A 22,720-nucleotide genomic window follows, 5' to 3' on the forward strand; every position below is an offset into this window, starting at 1 on the left:
CACGCCCGGCACACACATGAGCTCCTTGTGCAGGAGACACCAGCAGGCAGTGCCGTGGCCTCGGTCTGTGTGCTTGGGGCTGCAGGCAGGTGCTGGTGCTGCTGCGGGGGCGGGTGTGCAGCCCCAGCAGGTGGGCGCGTGCACACAGCAGTGCCTGCCTGGCTGTGGGCGGCCCAGCTTTCCGTCGCGCCACCTCGTGGGCACGGCCCTCACCTGTTCGCAGCTGCCTTCCCAGACCTGACCACAGCACCGCTCCCGTGAGCCCAGGGACCCTGCGTGGCCCGGAGGGCCAGCCAATGATTGCTCCATCTCGTGCCACCCTCTCCGCATGGAACGCCCACACCCGCTACCTGGCCGGTGGGGCTCTCTCTCGAGCCTACAGCCCAGGCGGAAGGTGGGCATGGAGCCGGCAAGTGGTGAGCTCTGCTGATGCCCAGGGCTGTCGGCTGCCAGGCCCTCCCGCCCCCGGGGGCCTGTGCGGCAGCGGGAACAGCGGCCTGGCCCCCCACAGCGCTGCGGCTCCTGCTCAGGGATGAAGGCGACCCCAGGAGACGTCGCCGCCGCGCTGGGGGCGTGCCCGAGGGCAACGACTGGAGGCCTGGCTGCAGCTCTCCGTTTCTGAGTTTGCTTAAAGCTCCAGGCTGTGGAGGTGCTCCCTGCACCCCTCCCCGGGGGACGTGCTGCCGCGCTCCTCCCATTGAAAGTCACGGCCCAGCCCCGCCCCCCCAGCTCGCCTCCTCCCAGGACCTCCCAGAGGGCACCCACCCCTCACACCCCTGCTCAGCGCCCTCCCGGGACCTGCGGGTGGAGGAGGTGGTGTGAGTAGGAAGCTGACACTGGTGGGCTCGGAGCGAGGGACTGAGCCCCCTCCAGCAGAACAGCTAGAAGCTGGGCGGGGCAGCGAGCAGGGCGCCTGGCCTCTCTCGCCCACGTGTACACACACACACACACACACACACACACACACACACACGTGCGGAATGACCCCCCCCATGGCGAGAACATCCTGACACAACTCCCCACCCTCCCAGTGTCACCCCTCCTGGCATTGATGTCCCAGGCCCCCTAGCCTGCGGTCGGGAGCCAGATCCCTTGAACTAGAATCAGGGTTTTGCAGCATGGCCTTGAGCACCTGGCCCCTTACTGTCCTGAGCCTCAGTTTCCTTCTCGGTCATTAGAGATAGTACAGACTCCGCTGCCTAGGATTTTGTAAGGAGTACTGTGACATAGTGCGTGTGAAATGGCGACTCAGCACTATCTGGTGTGAATGGTGACCCAGCACAATGTGGTGTGAAATGGTGACTCAGCACTATCTGGTGTGAATGGTGACCCAGCACAATGTGGTATGAAATGGTGACTCAGCACTATCTGGTGTGAATGGCGACTCAGCACTATCTGGTGTGAAATGGCGACTCAGCACTATCTGGCGTGAAATGGTGACTCAGCACTATCTGGTGTGAGATGGTGACTCAGCACTATTTGGTGTGAAAAGGTGACTCAGCACTATCTGGTGTGAAATGGTGACTCAGCACTATCTGGTGTGAATGGTGACAGCACTATCTGGTGTGAATGGTGACTCAGCACTATCTGGTGTGAATGATTGCTCATTGCACTGCGAGGCAGAGAGGAATCTTCTGGGCTGGCCCGTGAGGTCCCTGGGACCTAGCCCTTTGTGACCTCTGACCCCCTCCTATTAACCCCATCACTCACTACCCAGACACACTGGCCCCGCGGTCTCTGTGCTCAGAGCTGTCGCTCGCTCTCTCCTCCGCCTCAGTCTCTGCTGGAGCGACTCGTCCCCCAGGTGCCTGCCTCCCCTCGCACGGGTGGAGCAGTGCCCACCGGGTGCCCTCCTGGCACGAGAGCCTCCTAGTCCTACGCTGCCCCCACCCCAGCTCGGCGCCTGTCACACGCCTGTCTAAGGGTTCATGGCTCGACCGCTGTCCCCTCCGTTATTTCACTGGGCCCTGCCACCCGGACAGTCTGGGCACGTCGCCCAGGCCCCAGCGGGACTCGGTGGGCATCACTGGCATTGCGTGCCTCCGGGAGCCCGGGCTGGGTGGGGCCTGAGTGCGGGGAGAGGGTGTGGAGGGGAGGGGAGGGCGGGCTCCAGGTCCTCTGTGGGACCCAGGGCCTTGCTAGCAGCCGCCGCCGCCTCCGGCCTCCGCAGGGAGAGTGAGGGAGGACCGGGGAGGTGGAGGAGGAGGTGAGAGAAGAGGCTCAAAGCGAGAGGCGAGGGCGCCGGGCACTGGCACGGGCGGGCGGCCGCACGGCGTCTGGCCTGGGCTCCGCATGGCCCAGGAGCTCCCGCTGCATCGGAGCCTTCGGGACCAACGGGGTCCTGCCTAGGGGGGAGCCCCTGGGACCCCTGCCTTGGCTTGATCCTCAAGACACCCCCAGGCCCCGGGCGCCCAGCTGGGGACGACTTACATATGAAAGGTTTGACGGTGCTGTGGATGTGCTTGTGCTGCTTGAGGCCGGAGGACGTGGCGAAGGTCTTCCCGCAGTCGGGGCAGGCGTGCGCCCGCGCGCCCACGTGTTGCGAGCGGATGTGCCGCTGCAGGTTGCTGGGGTCCGTGAACACCTGCGGAGGCAGAAGCTGTGGCCAGGCCACGCCCACCCGTGCCAGGCCCCGCCCACCCCGTGCCAGCAAAGGGGAAGTCGAAGGTGGACACGTGCTGCTCGGGTTGGGGGGCTTGGCCCCCCGCCTCTCCTTCCCCATCGTGGGGGCGGGGCCGCCTGGAGGGAGGAGGTCTGCCCCCCGGGGCCCTGTCCCCGCCAGTCCCGTCACCAGCCTGTCCGAGGCGGCGGCGGGCACACACGGCACGTTACCTTCACGCAGTTTTCACATTCGAAGCGCTTGCCACTGTCATGGGACATCTGGTGGCGAATGAGGTTGGACTTCCAGTTGAAGGCCTTGGGACACTGGTCGCACTTGTACTCTCGCTCCTCCGTGTGGACGACCATGTGCTGCTCCAGGCTGTGCGAGAGGTCAGAGGTCACTGCTGGCCAGCCTGCCCTCCCTCTGCCCACCCCCTGCCCAGCGGGACGGCCCGGCACCCCGGGGCTGCTCTCGGCGGCCTGAGCCCCCAGCACGCCCCGTGCAGATCAGAGCGAGCTGTGCACCGTCTGTCCGCCTCCCCGGCGGGACAGGTCCAGGGTGGAGGGGCAGGACGGCCCTTGTCCAAAACCACCCCAGGGCGCCCCCGGCCCACACTTCCTGGACTCCCTTCTGGACAATCTTAACCTTGAAGCTGACCCTGGGCCTGAGAACAAGGGTCAGAGCTTTCAACAGAGCCATGAGCCCAGCATGGGGGGGGGCACACGAAAGCCAAGGCCCCCCGAGTGGCCGCAGGGTGCTCCCCGCCCGCTGCGCACACGGAGGGGGCCGGGGTGCAGGGAGGGTCTCAGCGGCTGTGAAGGGTGGTGCCCGGCTGCTCGGGAGGGCCGGGCCCGGTGAGCGAGCAGCCCGACCCTCGGGGGACCCCTGCCTCCCGTGGCCCAGGTCCGCCCGTTAATCTTCATGAGCGAGAAGCAATACATCACGGGCCGTTAATTACGCGCCCAGCCATCCGTCCCGATCGGCAGCGCTGGTCCTCGCGGCCGGCGGCCGGCTCCTGCTCCCGGCGCTAATTGTGATTTATGTGTTTATGTAAAGGAAACAGGGACCCTCGAGAGCGCTGACCACCCGGGGCCTTGGCGGGACTTGCCTAAATGCCGGCTTTCTGTCATCTGTTCGGGGCAGAGGGTTCCCCGCCCGGAGGCCGCGAGGGCCGGCGGTCAGTGCCCGCGATCCCACAGCCAGTTAGGGGCCTGCGGCTGCCTGGGCTGGCCTGTCCGGGAGGAGACTCCCGAGGCGGGAGGAGGCCTGCGCGGAAAAGGCTACCTGGCCCTGAGCATTGCGACCGCGTGTCCCTCCTCGGACCCAGGAGGCCCCCGGCACTGCCCTGACCCTGCCTGGCTGGGGGCGGGAAGGGCCACTGGGGCCGGCTCCAGGGACGGTGTCCACCACTCAGTGTCTCTCTCTGTGAGGCCTCCTGGGCCAGTGGGTGGCGCCTGGGGCGGGGTGGGGACCCCTGGGTGGCTTCTTCCCTCTCCTGCCGCTGTCTAAGGAGTGCGTGTACCGGACAGTCAGGCCGCTCCACCGAGCCCGGGGCAATGGGGTGTGCTGGCCCCACTCTGGCCATGGACCTTTCTCCAGAAGCGGCCCTGGCCGGCCCCACACGTCCTGTGTCCGGCCTGCGGTTCTTGCTTTCCCTCCATCTGCCCCCACAGCTCTGCCTGATGCACCGGGCAGGGCCACTGGTCTCAGAGGGAATCTCCGGGGGGTGGGGCACCGACAGGGACCAGACTTCATGTGAGAGCTGGGAACACCTATGGCCTCCAACAGCCAACTTATTGTCAGCTCAATGACAGCTCAATGTCAGATCATTGTCAGCTGAATGTCAGCTCAATGTCAGATCATTGCCAGCTCAATGTCAGCTCAATGTCAGCTCATTGTCAGCTCAATGTCAGCTCAATGTCAGATCATTGTCAGCTCAATGACAGCTCAATGTCAGCTCAATGCCAGCTCAATGTCAGCTCAATGACAGCTCAATGTCAGCTCAATGTCAGCTCAATGTCAGATCATTGTCAGCTCAATGACAGCTCAATGTCAGCTCAATGTCAGATCATTGTCAGCTCAATGTCAGCTCAATGTCAGCTCAATGTCAGCTCAATGCCAGCTCATTGTCAGCTCAATGTCAGATCATTGTCAGCTCAATGTCAGCTCAATGCCAGCTCAATGTCAGATCATTGTCAGCTCAATGTCAGCTCAATGTCAGCTCAATGTCAGAGGAGTGGGACATGTACCCATCCCTTGGGGTGCCACACTGGAGGGGACCCTCATCTCCCCCTGTCCCTGCAGCCCTGCGCCTGTCAGGGCTCCCTCTGTGCTCTGAGGACCAGCTGACCTGCTGTCCTGATTGGCTCTCGGGGAAGGGAGATCATTGTCAAATCATTGTCAGGGGGGCGGGGAGGTGGGGAAGAACGGGGTTGGGGGAGGCACCTGTATTTGTTGGGGAACATCCGCTCGCAGTCCTTGCATTCGTGGGCCTGCCCGTCACCGCCCCCGCTGCCCAGGCCCTTGGCCTTGAGCTCGTCGCCCAGGCCCGCGTAGAGGGCGGCGCCCACCGAGCCGCACGCGTACTTCTTGTGTCGCCGCAGGTCCAGCTTCGACTGGAAGAGCTCGTCACACACGTCACAGCGGAATGTGGGCTCCTCTGCAAGAGACAGGGGTCAGGAGGTGAGGGGGGCCGTGAACAGCCCAGGGCCCCGGGCCTGCGGGGGCTGAGGGGCGGGGAGCCCACCCCGCCCTCGCTCTTCCTGCTCCTGCTTCCTCCCTGCCCTCAGCATTGGCCCCGGGAGTGGTTGCGGGGACGGGGAGACCACGGGACCCGTGTCCACAGCACAGGAAACGCCGGGAGGCCGGGGCCCGCGTCTGGGGCCTCACGGCCGGAGAGGCCCGTGCCTGGGAGTGGAGAGGAAGCCGGGCCAGGGCTTTGTTTATGCGTCAGGAGGAAGATGACAGCGCTCTAATGCGTGTCATAAATTACTGTCGTCAAGGTCAAACAAATTAAGGGGGCCGTTATTATGAAGTTTACGAGGCGGCATCCTGGCCGGCCTGCCAAGCCAAACAACCGGCCAGCGCTGTCAGTTTCCTGGGGGGACGACCTCCGGCCCATCCCAGCCCCCCCCCCCGCCACACCCGCCAGCGGCTGCTCTACTGCAGCTCTTCCCGGAGCACTGTCCATCCCCGCCCAGGAGGCCTCCGTGTCCACCCGGCCCGGAGGGAACACCAGCACCTGAGCCCTTGCACACATGTGTGTGCTGGTGAGCGATGTGTGAATGCATGTGTGCTCCTTGCGCAGGGCATGCAGCTGTGTGGGTGTGTGCATGCTGTGTGCAGGGCGTGCAGCTGTGTGGGTGTGTGCATGCTGTGTGCAGGGCGTGCAGCTGTTTGGGTGTGTGCATGCTATGCGCAGGGCGTGCAGCTGTGTGGGCGTGTGCATGCTGTGTGCAGGGCGTGCAGCTGTGTGGGTGTGTGCATGCTGTGTGTGCATGGATGTGCAGCTGTGTAGGTGTGAGTGTGCGCATGCTGTGTGTGCAGGGTGTGTGGGTGTGTGCATGCTGTTGGCTGTGTGAGAATATGTGTACATGAGTGTGAATGTTCATGCATGTCAGCATCTAGGTCTGTGCATCTTTGTGTGAATGTGTCAACATTTTTGTGTGTCTACACTCATGCTTGTGTTGTGTGCATCTGTATTCATGTGCATGTGTGCACCGGTGTGAGTGTGCACCTGTGGTTTTGTATGTAGCTACATGCGTGAAGACTTATGTGTCTGCATATTTTCACACTATGACGTGAGTGTAAGTATGCCTGGACACGTGTGCATTTGTACATGTGCATTGTTTCCGCACACCCATGTGTGTATTATGTTGTGTGTGCATGTTAAGCGTACACATTTGTGTGCACGTGTGTTGTGTGGTGAGCGTGCATGTGTAAATGTAAATTCATGGATGTTTGTGTGAATATGCAATTGCGTGCATCTGTGTGTCTGTGTCATTCATGCACACATATTTACGTGTGAAGGTGCATGCATGTGTGCGTGCATACGTTTGCATGTGTGTTTGTGTGTGTGCACACATGCACAAGGACCCCGGGCCTGGCACGGAGCAGAGGCTTGATAACGTGGGCTGGGTGCGGCCCCAGGCCCGGCCTTCAGGGTGCAGGAGGCAGGCAGCGGGGAGATGGGGTACGCTGCCTCCTGGCGTTGGGAGCCACCAGAGCCACTCCCAGGCGAGGAGGGTGAGCAGCCTGCAGCCTGGGCGCGGGGGTGGGGTGGCCTGGGGAGGGGCGGCACCTCCTCGGGCCCAGACACGTCCCTAAGGTCAGGTGCCCGCACTGGTGGACACCCCCACGGGCGGGCACCCGGAGCCTCCCCTGCTGATGCCCAGGGAGGCGCCCGCAGGAGCAGCTCGAGGCGCCGGCCAAGCCCCTGGCGCTGGAGGACACCCTGGGACACGCAAGCACGCCCTGCCCAGTGTGACTTCCGCACAGTCCTGGCACAGAGGCCGGCACCTGGGGGCAGGGAAGGGCCTGCCGAGCGCAGCCCTGGGGACACGTGGGACTGGGGCGCATGCGCCGGGGGCAGGCCAGGCAGCCGGGGAGGGAGTCACGTTAGAGCAGCCGGCCCTGCGGGGGCTGTGGCCGTAGCCGGGGGGGCAGGGAAGCTCTGGCCCACCATCTCCGGACACATGGCCTGGACCGTGCCCCAGACACGCTGGGCGGCAGAGGAGGCTGGGCGGAGGCCAGCAGGCCGGCGTCCACACCAACCAGGGGCCGATGGGCCAGCGTTGGCAAGCGCAGCGGCCAGCAGGATGGTGATGCTCCCGCCAGTGGCAGGGCAGCGTGCTGGGCAGAGGGACAGGCCGTGGGGCCGTGGGGCCGTGGCCGATGGAGAGCGAAGCCTAGGAGAGGTTCTAGAGCAAAGCCCACCCAGCCCGGCCCGGCCCATGGCTCAGGGGTTGAGCGTGGACCTAGGAACCAGGAGGTCAGGGTTCGATTCCTGGTCAGGGCACGTGCCTGGGTTGCGGGCTCAATCCCCGGGGTGGGGTGTGTAAGAGGCAGCCAATCAACGATTCTCTCTCATCATGGATGTTTCCATCTCTCTCTCCCTTTCTCTCTGAAATCAATAAAAAATATACCGTATTTTCCGGTGTATAAGACGACTTTTTAACCCAGGAAAATCTTCTATACGCCCAGTCGTCTTATACGCCAGAAAATACGGTATTTTAAAAAATGTATTTCAAACAGAATTCCGCGCCAGCTCCTTCCAGGACAAAGGTCCGCTGCGAGGACAGCCCGAGTGACACGTCCACACCGAGGGGCGGGGCCTCCCCGCGCAGCACGCTCCCGAGGACAGCACGGCCCCGCGCATCTCAGATCAAGCCGCTCGCACCCCCCCCATCCCCCGCCGGGGGCTGTACCTCTGCCTGCTTTCCAAGGGGTAAACTGAGGCTGAGAGCGACTGAATAACGTGCCGAGGGGCCCAGCGAAGCGACAGGGCCGTGTGACCGCAGCCTTCGCCGCGTTTCCCGCCCGGGAAGCAGGCGGCAGGGTCCCCACTTCCCACAGGGCCCTGTGACAGGCGCGGCACCTCCCTGGCCTTGAGGTCTGTGAATTCCTGTCCATCTGGGCGTCCAGGCGCCGCTTCCGAGCAGAGCCGGATGCTCAGACCCCACCAAACTGCTCTGCGGGTTCCCTCGGGCTTCCTGGGCTGGGCGAGGGCCGCGCACGCCCTCCCCTGGCGTCACCATCAAGTTAGAAATGCCGGCCCGTGCGTGCTCCCCGGCGCCCGGCTAGGAACAATCAGGGAGCTTGCAATTTGAAACAAAGGAGCGATGCCAGCTCCTCCCATCCCTAACTCGGACCAACTGCTTTCCCCACTCTTGATCTGGAACTCGGATGTAACATGAAAACTCAAGCCCGGTTCTCAGTTGGCGGCACTTGAGGGAGTCTGGAGGTGATGGGCCCACGTGGCCTTAAAGGTCACCCTCCTTCGCCACCTCCCGTGCAGCCATGGATCGCCCCGGGGGAAGGACAGAGCTGGGAGCCCTCGCCCACCTGGGGTGCGGACAGGTGTCCCACCATCGCCCGCCCACGCAGGTAAGGCCGGCGCCTGGCTGTGCGGGCGGGCAGGGATGCACACAGCCCACGGGGTTTCACTCTCCCAGCACAAGCGATTCTATTGCATTGAAATACTGAACCAGGAGCTACATTGTAGCTCCCTTGTGTTACATTGCATCCTGTGTTACATTGTATCCTGTGTTACATTGCATCCTGTGTTACATTGTATCCTGTGTTACATTGTATCCTGTGTTACATTGTATCCGATCGTGTTGCAGTGCGTTGCTATGTTGCATTGTATTAAGTCGTGTGGTGTTACATTGTATCGTATCGTATTGTCTTGCATCGTGGTCAGTCTCTTGCTTTATACACCACACACGGCACCCGCTCGCCCTTTTGTGGAGAGGGGAAAGGGTTAATAACGCCGAGCTTTTCTCGGAAGAAAGGCATATTTGAGTGGAAGTGGTTTCGTTATTTTCTTCCGAGAGTGAGACGTTCTCCTGAAAGAGAAACCTTTCCCCTCTCCATTCAAAGGGTAGAAACAAAACAAAAGGTTGCCGGGACCCAGACCCTGAAAGGGCTCCCTCTGCTCCGACTCCCGGGGATGGAGATCGGACTTGCTTTTCTACGGAGCCGCGGCCCGGGTGAGGGTGTCCAGCCCAGACGGCGGCCGGTGCTCAGGGCCCCCGGGCCTGTTTCTCCCGTGCGATCTGAACAGTGTCCGGCAGCGCCCTGCCCCCCACAGGAGCACACAACATTGCGACTCAAACTGCAGTCTCCCCGGCAGGTGTGCTCAGTGGTTGGAGCACCGTCCCGGGCACCGAAGGGTCACGGGTTCGATTCCCAATCAGGGCACAACCCAGGTTGGGGGTTCGTTCACCGTCAGGACATGTACTGGAGGCAACTGATGGATGTTTCTCATTCACATGGATGTTTCTCTCTCTCTCCCACCCCCGCTTCCTCTCTCTCTAAAACCAATTTTTAAAAGAACGACAGTCTCTTCTCCTAAATTGGGTGGGGGCCGTGGGGGCCGTGGGGGCCGGGGCCGGGGAAGAGGCTCCGTCTTCCACCCAAACCGATGGCGAGTCCGCCTGCGCCCGGCTTGTCTGCCTGAAGTTCCACCGGCAAGCTGCGCGGCGGAGCGGGATGTAACAGAACACAAGCCGGTGCCTCGCGGCTCCGAGCCCGAGCCCGGGGGACGCAGCTGTGCGGCGCCTGCGTGCTAATCTCCCGCCTGAGGCCCAGCTCGAGCCCCCCAAGGTACCGCCCGGCTCGGGGCCGCGTGGAGCTGGGCCCGGGATGAGAGATGTTTTATGATCGTTCTCTTCATTCGTGAGGAACGCGTTTGCATTTTCTCTTTTGTGTAATTCAGCGTCTGGGGAGGGGGGGGCTGTGGGGAGGCGAAGGAGTGATCGTGACGGGGAGGCTGCAGAGTCAGATACTCGACGTCGGGCGAGTGTGCGGGAGCGGCGGCCGGCACGGTGGCTCACTTAGGAAACGCAGCCCCGGTTGTTAGATCGGGACGGGCGGGAGGAGGCGGCTTTACAAGCTCGGGAAGAAGGAAATTTCGTCGCACACGGGAACCGTCTGGCCACCCTCCGGGCCGCGCGGGCTTGCCTCAGTGCCCGCATCCGTCTAAGGCTCTCGGGTCTTTTCAACAGTTGTTTTAAGGAAAACGAGACCATCCCCGGGCGCCCGGGTCTCGGCCGTTTATTTTCTTTTCTCGGCGTTTCTTTTCTCCTAATGAAAACCACCCGCCGAGGAGAGGACGGGTGGGATCCGGCTCCCGAAACCATCCTCTGTGGACCGCCCGGCCGCCCTGCTGCGGGAAGGAGGCGGCTCCCACGGCCGGCCGGCCGCGGGGCCACGCGGGCACCAGGCAGAGCGCGGAGCCGGCCCCGAGGCTGCCTGGAGGCTCCCACGCCCAGCTCCCCGCCAGCCCGGCCGCCGTGCGGTGCCGTCGGGGGGGGGGGGGGGGGGGAGACATACAGACTCTCGCACAGGGGCAGTGGCTCCAGTGCGGCCAGGGGGGGGGGGCTGCTTTCTGTGCCCTGGTGGGTCTCAGGCAGAGAAAAGCCTCCGGCCCGGCCCGCGGGGCTCAGGGGCTGGGCGTCCACCTGGGAACCAGGAGGTCCCGGGTTCGATTCCCGGTCGGGGCACAGGCCCGGGTTGTGAGCTCCATCCCCCGTGTGGGGCGTGCAGGAGGCAGCCGATCCAGGATTCTCTCTCCTCGTGGATGTTTCTCTCTCTCCCTCCCCCTTCCTCTCTCTGAAATCAATAAAATAAAATCTATTAAATAAATAAACAAGAAACAAAGAAAAGCCCGCATCTGCTCAGAGGCGGCGCTCGGGGTCAGAGGGCAGCCCCCAGGGCCGGGCACCTGTCTCCCGCCACTTGTCCTCCGTGACCCAGGGCGCGGCTGCCGGAGAGCGGCTCCGTCTCGGGAGCCCCAGCCGTTTGCAGGGACCTTTCCCAGCTCCCCCCGAGGCGCACGCGGGTGCATGCACGAGGGAGGGACGCGTGCCCACTGGACAGACCCTGAGTGTCGGTCCGGAGGCAGGGACGGCAGGCCCCGCCGCCGCAGTCCTGGCACGGACAGAGGTAGCACCCCACGACCCGCCGGGCCCTGCGCCTCCCTCTCCCCGAGCGCACGGGCCGGGGCTGCCCCTCGGACGCCGTCTCCTCCAGCTGCAGCTGCACGAGTGTCCAAGCCATGCCCGCACCGCCCGCCCTGGAGAGACGGAAACTTCCCCGCAGGACCACGCTCCGAGGGCGCGAGTCTAAGCCAGAGACTGTGTGTGTGCATGTGTGTGTATGCATGTGTGTACGCGTGTGTGTGTGCGTGTGTGCATGTGTGTGAAAGCGCCGAGGAGAGAAGCGGTGCTGCTGCTGGGAACACAGTTGGAAACATCCCGGGACTCACCCAGCGGAGGTGCCACGCGACACCCCGGCGCCCCCCTCCGCCGAGGCCCACCTGGAACTCGGGGGGCTCCCAGCACCCCGGGGAGGAGCAGCCGAGGGCTGAGGCGGGGAGGCTGTAACCGGAAGCTGGTTCTGTGGGCCTGGGGCGCAGTGGGGGCGGCGGGCGGCCGGGGTGCGGGCCCCGGCGGGCGCAGTGGCGGCGGCTGCGGGGCTTACCCTCCAGGCCGGGCGGCGTGGTCCCCAGCGAGTAGGCGCCCTCCTTCACGTGCAGCAGCAGCTCGTCCCCCGGCGCGATGTCCTTGGTGACTTTGTAGAAGATCTAGGGGAGAGCAGAGAGGGGGTGAGCGGCCGCGGCCTGGGGAGCCGCCGAGTGCGCAGGCCTCGCCCCGGGCCCTCACTGGGAGCCGGTGTGGCCCGCGACCCGCCAGGAGCCTCGGCGCCTGCACAAGGTGCCAGGACTGTGCCCCCCGCACCCGCTGGATCCAGTGTTTGTTTGGATGTTGATACCGGCGGGGGGGAGGGGGTGCAAAATTAAATCCGTGAGAATCCGTGAGGGCCTGTCTCCGAGGCCGGAGCAGGGAGCACCTGGGCGGGAGGGGCCGGGAGGGGGCGCCCAGCCTGGGGGGGGGGGTGCTGGGTGCTCCCCTGTGCCCACGTGTGTGAATCCGGGAGACACCCTTGCCCTCACGCAGGCCCTGGGCCGGGATGAGTGTGGGTGTTTGTGAAGGTGCCATGAGCTCAGGCAGGGACCCGGGCAGGACCCCGGGAGTCTCCGTGGGAGTGGACACCGTCCTGCGGGGCGCGGGGCCGGGGACAGGCATCCAGCCGGCTTCCCAGCAGCCGCTGAACCCGGGTCAGGAGTCCCAGGGGCTGAGCTGGCCCCTGGCCGCCCCTCCCCTCCCCTCCCCCACCGCCCTGGGACATCTGAAGGCCGAGCTTTCGGTGGCTCGGGGACCCTTGGGGACTCACCCTCACCAAGGGCCAGTCCCAACCCCACCACCACAGCAAGGAACTTGCAGAAGGAGGGCGCCTTGAGCCGCACCGCGTCCCCCGTCCCCCTGGGTGCTGCTCCGGGACAGCGGGCTGCACCCACGAAGCACCCTGCCGCCCGGTCCCCTGGGGGTGAGCCCCGCCCCGGCTCACGTCGCTGCATTCGGAGCCGCGCTCAGGTGGGTCGGTAGGATAACGGCACGATTTTAAAACGAAGACGAACACCGGGCCACGTGCGCTTATGCAGTTAAACCCTCGGCGAGTCACATCCCAGTTTTGTATCATTTTATCCAAAAGGTTTTAAATCATCAGCTTGGAGCCGTTGTGTTTCCCGCCGGGCGCTGCGTCGGGTTATTAGCTCACACGGCCGGTCCTCTTTCACCCGCCCCCCCCCCCCCCCCCCGGCCCTCCGGCCTCAGAGAGCGCACGGCGAGGGCAGGTTTAGGCCACCCCGAGCCACCAGCACCCGCGCCTGAGTCCCTGCGTGCAGGCTGGGGAGGCCCCTGCGCAGAGGAGGGCCCTGCAGCCAGGTCCCCATTAGAGGGCAATGTGGCCGCGCCCGAAGCTCCCCCCCGCCCCCCTCTCCTGCCCCGCGAGGGCCCCCGGCGCCCCAGGCTGCGCTCTGACCTGGCGTCTATCTGGGCCCGCGCAGCTCCAGGGCGGCCGTGTCCTCTGTGGGCCGGGCTGTTGGGCTCCTGCTACAGCGGGGCTGGCGGGGCTGGGCGCGGGCCTCCCTCCTCCGCCTCCCTCCTCTGACCCCCTCGGAGGGCCAGCCGGCCTCCCAGGACCCTCCCCCCAACACCACCCTCTTGGGGGGCCACGCGTCTCCCAGGACCCACACCTCGGCTGTTAGGACGGCAGGACTTCCCCCCCTCGGAGGGCCTCGGGGACCTCCTCCCCCACCCGCACTCCAAGTTCCCCGGGTCCCCGCCCCCCTCTCCCCCCCAGCTCCAAGGACTCCTGGACCCCCTGGGACCCTTCTGCGCCCACAGCCCCAATCCCAGCTCCGAAGCCCTCCCAGGAGACCCAGCCGCCCCGGAGCTGCGGAGGGAGGGAGGGTCCCGCGCGCTGGGCCCCGGGACCAGTTTGCGCGCCTCGTGGCTGCCCCCTCCCTGGCTGGGGACCCACAGGACGCCGCCCGCCCCGCGCTGGCGGGGGCGCAGGCTCAGGACTGGAGGCGGCGGGCGGGAGCCGAGGCCGCCTGGACTTTGAGCTGCAGACGGAATTAATCGCTATTAGTGCTAATCGCAGCACCGGGGCGGGCGGGGCGGGGAGGGGTGTGTGGGGGGCCCTGTCCCGATCTGCCTCCCCCTGGAAGAGGGGGCGGGGAGGTGAAGAGGGTTTGAAAACTGTTCCAAACTCGGGGTCCTGCCTCCCCAGGGCACGGCGGGCGCCCAGAGCCCGCACAGAAGCCAGGGGTGTTTACCGGGCACCCCAGCAGCACAGAGGCCTTATCAGCCAGAGGCGGCCAAGACCTGGTTCCTGGTCCGCGGGGCCCGCCACCTCCCGGGACAAAGGCCCGGGGGCCGGGCTCCGGGGCTCCCAGGCCGGCAGAGGCTCCTGGGTTGGGCTCCCTGTTCCGAGCGGCCCTGCCCCGGGGCCTGTGGCAGCCCCTGACCATCCCCGAGGCCGGCTTATCGCCCTTCACACCCAGGGCGGCCGAGGCCGCAGCGCCAGGCGGAGCCAGGAGTTTGCCGGGAGGAGCGGAGCCGCAGGAAGGAAACCGTGTTTGGGTCACGGGACCGCGTGCTGGTACCTGTGCCGCTTCGCCAACAGCCTCGGGCTGGGCTGGCACCGCCTGGCCGGGCGCCCTCCTCCGGTCTCAGAGCCCGGCTGTGCCCACAGCTGGTTCACTGGCGCCGACCACCGTCCCTCTAAACGGCGCTCACACGCCGTGCCAAGCAGGCTGCTCACAAGTCGGTCCTCGCCTCAGGGGTCCAGGCTCCCTTTGGAACGGCCAGGACGGCACCGAACAGGGCAGCCAGGCCGGGCGCTGGGGCTCCTCGGCGTGGCCTGCCTGTGTGCCTCCCCGTCACCTCCAGCGGCGCCCCGGGAGGAGGGGTGCGGGCACACCGTGGCCAGGGCCTCACCTAAAGGAGCTGCCCCGGAGGGCTGGGCTTGGCGGGAGCATCTTTGTCCCCCAGCGACGTCCTCCAAGACCAAGAAGTGATCCCAGCTGCCGGCGGCTGCCGGCTTCGGTACTGGCTCCTGCGGTTTCTTAAGGTTTGTTTTTGTTTTTTTAATATCAAATGAATTCACGAGGATAAAGACCGTCTTCTCATTCAGAGGTAGAGGACAGTATCTGCTAACACGTACGCCCCACAGTTTTGTTTCTGCTTCATCTTAGCATTCTTACATGTAGGGGACGCAGGCCCGGCCAGCAGGGGCCCGGCGCGGGACGAGGCTGCAGCCGGCGCCGTGCCTCCCGGGAACGCGCTTTTCTCAGAAACACAAACGTGAGCGAGTGGCCCGGCTGCTCGGCCTCCTGTTGGGCAGTTTGGAAACGGCGAGGGCGCGTTTGAATCTGCAGGTGCGGTCTCTTCTGGCGGCTTCTCTTCAAACAGCCACGGCCCTCGCTCCTGGGTATTGAAGTCCGCGGGGCGTGAGCTCCCCAAGGCCTGTGTGAGGTGCCGGGGGCTGTCGGGGTCCCCCCCCCCCCCCCCCCAGGGAACCGCTAAGAGCAGCTCACCGGCGGCTGGCCGCCTCCCGGTCCTTCCCGGCAGGACGGGGTCTGAGCTCTGCCTGGGCAGCCTTTTTTTTTTTTTTTCTTTTTTGTCTCTCGGGGACACCGAGGAGGCGGAGGGTGCCGGCGCTGCCCCATGGCCCCAAGGACTTCGGGAGTGTCGCTGCGTGTCTTCACGACTTGCTGTCCCCAAGGCAGGCCGTCTCGCGCTGGGACGCTGTGCACACGGGAGCCCTGAGGGCTGAGGGCTGAGCATGTGGGTTTAGCAAACAGCACAGGCGACTCCACAACCCGCAGGGGCAGCGTGGGGAGGGCGCGCTCTCTGCCCGCGTCGGGGGCCCGGCCCGGCCTGCTCGCTGTGTTCTCAGGGCCCAGCAAGGGGACAGCCGTTCCGGGTTCGGCCCATCCACAGGCTCAGGGGCGCACAGACAACCCTCCCTCCGCCGGGGAGCAGGCTTGCTGCCTGGGATTCACGGGGGCCGCTCCTGTGGGCGGCGAAGGCCTCATGCGCCCCCGTCTTTCCCTTGTGCTGCATGCATCCCGCCGCCGACCCGCGCTCCCGCAGGAGACTAACTCCGCCCACGCCTCGGGCAGGGTGGGCCTGCGGTTGATTCTCCCTCTGAATTCTGGGTCCCAGGGAAGCTGGTCACCGTCCTTCAATGCCGGTGGAGACAGCGGCGGGGACCGCGCGGGCGGCTGGTGGGGTTTCTCGCCGCCGTTTGGCCAGACGGAGGGAGGGCCGCTCTCTCTGAAGAAGGCGCTGAGAGCAGACAGCTTTCCGACGGAAACAAACGGCCGCACGTCTGTCTCCAGCCTTTTGTGAACTGACCAGGAAACGCGGAATGAACCCCTGCCCTCCGCTTCCTCACGGAAAGCCTGTCTCGCTGCTCGGAAGCTGCCGTCGACACCGGGCACCTCACTCCCAGCTCCCACTTTACCAAACCGAGGGGTGCCTGCAGGCAGAGGGGCCGGCCCTGCGCCGGGCGTGGGGGGTGGGGGGGGGGTGCCAGGGCCTGCCAGCTAGAACCCCAGCCCCACAGACCGCGGGGTCCACGCTGGGCATCAGAAACGAAAGCGAAAGAGAAGCCGGTGCCGGCGGGCGGGCAGCAGCGGGTTCGCATTAGCGTCGGCGCTGGCCCGGGCGTGCGGGCGGCTATCGGGCGGCCGATCTGCTCGGCGCTGCCTTTGTTTGACGGGAGGGGGGGTGGGCCCGTCTGCTTCCACTTTGGGGAGGCCGACCCCGCTCCGCCAGAGCCCCTCGCTCGCCCGAACACGCTGCTGACGTGGGTGTTCCCGCCGCCCGGCCAGTTCTGGGGGGTCCCCCGCCCCGAGCCCTGCGCCCCAACATGTGTGTGACCCTGGCACCACGCCAAATCATCCTCAGCGCCGTGGCCACTGGCCACCTCCCACCAACACCCTGTCCTGGTGGGGGGCCCTCGGAGCCCCGGGACGGGGCGGAGGGTCCCTGGCAAAGAGGAGACCCTGGAGGCAGGGCTGGGAGCTCTGCCCCGCGCCCCACAGCCTCCGGGCCCAGGGCCCACGGGAGACCGCGGTTTCAGGCGGACCCGGAGGCCGGCGCTGCCAGGAGGGGGGTGGGGGCTCCGTGCGGGCACCTCCTGCGGCACCGCCATGGCGGGCAGGACGCGCGGTGCGGGAGCTCTCGGGAGCTCGATTCTCCCCGGCGCAGCTCACTGTCTCCCTGGGCGGGGCTGGGGGAGCCGGGAGGCTGGGTGGGCGGCGCGGGGTCCCAGGAGGCTCCAGGGAGAACGAGGCCTGGCCCCGTGCCGTGGGCGCTGCCGTGTTGGGGTGTGGGTCCCCCGAGTGCTGAGGACGTGAGCTGCAAAGTCGCTCGCTGCCCAGAGCCCGTGGGGACCCCGGAGCCCGGCTGCCAGCAGAGGCCCGTGGGCGGAGGGAACCGGGGCGCCCGGTGACCCCAGGAAGCTCCGTGGGCCGAGGCGGTGCCGGGCGGGCGGAGGGCTGCCGAGCTGGGGTGCCACCGTCCTCCGCCGGGGGCTCTGCAGCCTGCCTGTGCCTCAACGCCCCACGCGCCCCGGGCTCCTGCACCGAAACAGGACGGCTACCCGAGGCCGCGTCAGGGGGAAACAGCCGGAAGGAACCCGACGCTGCGGGCGGCACTCAGCCGGTGCGGCTACAGGCCCGGCGCTGCTGCGGGGGGGGGGGGGGGGGGGGCAGCACCTTTGAGCGGAGACGCGGGGGTGAGCGTGGGGCCGAATGAAGGACTCCCGGGGGCGGCGGGGGGGGGGGAGCCCTCTGTCCCGGGTCGGACGGAAAGGCTGGCAGTCAATCCCCTTTAGACGCCTCAGCCGCCGTGTGGAGCGGGAGCCGCTCCCGGAACCGTTCCCAGAGGAACAAGGTGCTGGGGGCGGAGAAAGTGCGCCGCGGGGACATGCCCGCTGTCCTGCTCCCCGGGCCCGGCGTGCCCGCTGCTGTTTCCCAAACGGGAAACCTGGACGCTCCGTCTTCTCTTCTCTGTCACAGACGCGCAGCCCCGGGCGTGCGGGCCGCAGCCAAGGACACGCTCCCCAGAGAAAGGCGCAAAGCCCGCTCCCTCCCTGTGCGCCTGGAATCTAACTCCTCCCCTCCAACTCCCGCCATCTCCACCTCCCGCCATCTCCACCTCCCGCCATCTCCACCTCCCGCCATCTCCAAAGAAAGGGTTTTTTGCCCGGCTGGCCTGGCTCAGTGGCTGAGCGTTGACCTATGACCCAGGAGGTCAGGGTTCGATTCCCAGTCAGGGCACAGGCCCGGGTTGTGGGCTCGATCCCCAGTGTGGGGCGTGCAGGAGGCAGCCGGTCCATGACTCTCTCTCATCATGGATGTTTCTATCTCTCTCTCCCTCTCCCTTCCTCTCTAAAACCAATAAAAAAGTATTTTAAAAAAGGAAGTTTTTTTCAAGTTCTGTTCTCACCTTTATGATGATTCGTTGCTTTATATGTGGACTTTTTTTTTTTTTTTTCAATCGGAATAAGTTCTTTTCTAAATGTCAGGTTCTAACTAAAAGCCGTGCGCGTCCCAGGCGCAGAGGCGGACTGGAGCCTCAGGGTGTCCTCGGGGCCCTGCTGGGGGCGGCTGACCCCCGCCGGGGGCACTGAGGGCTGAGGGAGTCGCCCACCAGCCCGGGGAGGCGGGGACCGCCCTGGTGGCTCGCTCTGCCTTTATTCATCCCAAACCCTCTCTCTAACTCCAGGAGCCCCAGCCCGACGTGACGTAATGGCTTGCACAGGCCACGCGGAAGGCGCCCTGTGCTATGTGGTGTCCGCAAACAATCTTGAAAGCGATGGGATCCCTTTTGTAAATGAGGTCTCCGGTGTGACCCCAAGATGCCGTAGGCAAACGCAAAGGGCTCAGAGGGAGGGGCTGGGCCTCCAGCTCCCGGGAACCCCGTGTTCGGGGAGGACGGTGGACACGTGGCCCGGGGGCCCTGCTCCCTGCAAACTGTAATTAAAGCCATCGAAGCCGCTGCCAGCATGGCGCGCACTGCCTTCCTGGTGCACAGACCGCCCCCCCCCCCACCTCCCCTCCTGGTCCCCGTGGGTCGGGGTGCCGCCACGCAGAGCCAGAGCCGTGATGCCCACAGCCCAGGGCGGCCGGACACCCAGGGAGGAGTCGCCGCTGCAGGCACCGCGGTCTCAGGGCGGCGGGACCGCGGCAGCCTCCGGCTGGTCAGCGCCGACCCTCCCCCGGGCCTGGCCACACAGCGCCAGGCAGACCCAGTCCTCCAGCGGGCAGTTCCGCTCCCCGCCTCCCGGGCGGGGGCACCTGTCGGGAGCGAGGCCCGCAGCATCCTGTCTGCCCGCTGCTCTGCTTCACGCACCGGCCTCTTCAGCTCCCGGGCCTGGCAGCCTGGGAGGCCCTGACCGAAGGCCCGGAGGGAGCCCCATGAGGTGTCACCGGCTCCCTGAAACCCTGCGCCCACCGTGTCAAACAGCCACCCCCATGCGGGACAGGGCCTGGAAGAGGTCCCTGGACCCTTCACCTCAGTTCCCAGGCCGCTCGCCTCATTGCCAAGGCCCCCGCAGAGTCAGAGGTCAGAGGACCCTTCACCTCAGTCCCCCAGGCCTCTTGCCTCGTTACCAAGGCCCCCCTGGGGTCAGAGGTCAGCGGACCCTTCCCCTCGGCAACGCAGGCCTCCCGCCTTGGTGCCAGGCCCTGCAGGGCAGGGGTCCCTGGGCACGAGCCGCCACCTACCTGCTCGTTGGTCTGGCACATGGTGAGGTTCTGGTCGTCGCAGGAGCAGGCCACGCGGATGTACTTGAGCCAGCTGCCCGCCCCCGCCTGCCCGGCGTCCACGCAGAACTTCTCGCCGCCCAGGTCTTCGGAGACCTGCCCGGGAAGGAAGCAACAGAGCGGGTCAGAGGCCTCCTCCGTGAGCCGCGGCGGCTGGGCCCAGAGCGGCGGGCGCTCAGCACCTGGGCATGTGAGCGAGCCCTCGGCCCACGGCCGCCTGCCAGGAGCCCCGCAGCCCAGGGAGGGGCCCTCTCACCGAGCGGCTCACTGGCCCGGCGTGGAAACTGCCACCCGCCCTGTGACGCCCCCGGCAGAGCGCCCACGTGTGAACCCGAGGCCGGTGCCTCCGGCAGAGCCCCCCCCCCCCCCCCGCCCCCGGCCGCTGCGGAGCCGCCCTCGGAGGTGAAGGTGTGGGTGTGTGGCCGCATGCGGGCCGGTGTGCGCACGCTCACACCCGCGCGCCCATCCCCCTGCGAGTCAGAAACACGAAATGTCCTTCTGAAATGTGGGACGTTTTCTCTGACGCCGTGGCGGCCCCCGTGCAGCCTCTCACGCCCGCGGCCACGGCTCCTCTGGCCACGGCTCCCTGACCGGCTCGGCAGGCGGGGGCCGGCGGCGCCTTCAGGCAGAGACCTGACTGTGTCCAGCTCAGAGAGGGTCGCCTCGCCTTGGTGGACCCGGGGGAGCTGCAGGCTGGGTTCCCCCGGCCCCCACCTGCTCCGCCCAGTGCCTCCGGGGTCCAGCCAGAGCCGTGGATGGGGCAGCATCAGGGCCAACCTCGGGCGGCCCAGCCGGGCAGGGATTGGGGGAGCCGAGGCCACCTTCACACTGAGGTCCTGATGGGCAGGGGGTCCGGCTGAGCAGGTGACGGGAGCAGAAGGGCCCAGGGAAGCCGGGGCGGGGGCGGGGGGGGCCTGCCCGGTGCAGGCAGAGGCGGCGGCTCTGGGTCCCGTGGCCTCTACGCCCCGGGGTCTCCTGCGCGCGTTATGGAGGGAAAGCCACCCTGGGAAGGGCTGCTCTGAGGCCGGGGGAGGACACCCCTGGCCAGCGCATCGGTGCTTCGTCAACGTTCCTGGGCCCCCGAGTGTGCACGTTCTAAATGGCCACGGGCCCCTGAAGTGATGGGGGCAGCTGCTGTGCTGTGGGAGACACAGAACCTGCTCTCGCCTGTCTGTGCGGCCACACCCACGGCCCCTTGGGGAGCCCGTGGCGGCCCCTCCTCCGAATGACAAGTGTCCGAGCCACACGCAGGGGCCCAGCTCTGCGGAATCCTCCGTGGGCTGAGCTGGGAGGGGTTGTGAGCCGGGGCCTCCGCTCTGAGAATTCTCCACTTTGGGGGACTTTGACCAAATGGGCCTAATTCTGAAAGAGGAGAGAAACCAGAGGGTCCGGGCAGGGTGGGGACACGAGACGGTAGGTGGGCACAGGTAGGCACAGGAATGGCAGGCATAGATGGGCGCAGGGATGGTGGGCACAGGTGGGTGCAGGTGGGTGCAGGTGGGCACTGGGATGGTGGGCACAGGTGGGTGCAGGTGGGCACAGGGAGGGTGGGAACAGGTGGGCGCAGGTGGGTGCAGGGAGGGTGGGAACAGGTGGGCGCAGGTGGGCACAGGGAGGGTGGGCACAGGTAGGCGCAGGTGGGTGCAGGTGGGCACTGGGATGGCGGGCACAGGTGGGCACAGGTGGGCACAGGGAGGGTGGGAAAAGGTGGGCACAGGGAGGGTGGGAACAGGTGGGCGCAGGTGGGTGCAGGGAGGGTGGGCAGTGTGGCAGCGCGCTCCTGTCTCCACCCCAGCTTCCAGTCCTCACCATTGCAGCCCACTCCCTGAAGGACTAAGGGAGAGGGGCGTGGCCTGCCGTGCCAGGTGAGCCCGTGGGCAGCTGGTGGGGGGAGTGCAGGCCCGTGGGAAGGGCCCCTCTTCTCACCTCCCACCCCGACTGCAGGAAACCCGTCGAGAAGACCCCCCACAGCCTGTGGTTAGTGGCACCTCCACGGAGCGAGGCCACCCCTCCCCCCTTCCTCTGCTACAGGAAGAAGCGGGGCTGGCGGCGGGGGCTGGGGTTCCCTGGGGCGCCCACCCCGCAGCGTGTGCCTCGCGGGCTGGCAGGGACAGGCGTCTCTGTCTCCCTCTGTGCGTGCCCCCATCTCTCTCTCCGTGGGTCTGTCCCTGTCGCCCGCCCCCCAGCCCCAGCGGTGGTCAGAGCCGGGCCCTCCAGCGCTGGGGCCCAGCTGGCCCAGGTGTCCCCTCACCTTGACCCCAGCACCTGGCGCCTGGAGACAGCCCTGAGGGAGAGCCATGGAACCAACCAACCAACCAACGAACGCACTCCTGTTCCGCGTGCTTAGGAGCTCCTCTCCATCCAACTGGCACGTATGAGTGCACGCGTGTGCACGTGTGTGCATGTGCACACGCGTGTGGCTGTGAGTGTGCACCGGGCGGCCGCGGGGGCACTCAGTGTGCTTTGGGAAAAGGCTGATCCGCTGCCTGAGGGAGGGGCCCGGCGGCTGGCGGCCCGCCCGCCTCCACCAACCACCTTCCCCGCCTTCCAGGCCGCCCTCCGCCGCCCTCTGCACATCCCGAGGGCCGGGCCCGCGCCAGCCCTGTGCCAGCCCTGTGCCAGGAGCGGGCGCCACAGGCAGGTCCGTGCCATCCCTGTGCCAGGAGCGGGCGCCACAGGCAGGCCCCGGGGCCCGGACGCTGCACTGGGCCCCGCAGACTCGCTCCCCCGGCGCCTCCCTCCATCGGCTGTGGTGACAGGGGCCCGAGTGGGACCAGGGCCCCTCTGCTGTGGCCCTTCCCTGTCACCCCGAGAGCCCACCTGACCCCCTAGGTCCTCAGAGGGCTTGTTCTGGGGGGGCGGGGGGGGTACAGGCCCAGAGGCCGAGGGCAGGGACGGCTGGGAGGTTCTGGGCTCGCCCACCCGACCCCACGCCCACGCCCACACCCACAGCGACGCCTTCCTAACGTGCGTGAGCCAGGCACACCGTGGGCACAGGGCCCGCCGCCTGTACCCCGACAGCCAGGCTACCGCTGGCTCTGATGCAACCTGGACGCACAGGCCCTGCCTTCCAGAAACTTCCGCCCTCTGCCTAAAGAGCCAGCCCGTTTTCCAGGCGATGGTCCCTCCTCCAGGTGCTGGGCCGACGTCCGGGCTCGCGCACGGGGTCTGAACAGGGACTTGGCTGGCCGCTCGCCCCTCGGGACGCT

At 66.5% G+C, this 22,720-nt stretch overlaps 1 protein-coding gene across 4 annotated transcripts in view; it reads right to left on the bottom strand.

Moving 5' to 3' along the window:
* PRDM16 (PR/SET domain 16) overlaps positions 1-22,720 on the bottom strand; it is a 278,461-nt gene that overhangs the window by 29,136 nt on the left and 226,605 nt on the right. For all 4 annotated transcript variants that reach the window (XM_079777319.1, XM_079777318.1, XM_079777317.1 and 1 more), the window contains 5 exons: positions 19,473-19,607; positions 11,807-11,909; positions 5,048-5,261; positions 2,833-2,980; positions 2,431-2,584 (listed from right to left, as the gene is read on the bottom strand). In XM_079777319.1, the coding sequence (XP_079633445.1) occupies positions 2,431-2,584; positions 2,833-2,980; positions 5,048-5,261; positions 11,807-11,909; positions 19,473-19,607 (754 nt within the window). The remainder of the gene's footprint in view (positions 1-2,430; positions 2,585-2,832; positions 2,981-5,047; positions 5,262-11,806; positions 11,910-19,472; positions 19,608-22,720) is intronic.

This window comes from Cnephaeus nilssonii (genome assembly GCF_951640355.1).
Source record: "Cnephaeus nilssonii genome assembly, chromosome: 7".
Lineage (NCBI taxonomy): Eukaryota > Metazoa > Chordata > Mammalia > Chiroptera > Vespertilionidae > Cnephaeus > Cnephaeus nilssonii.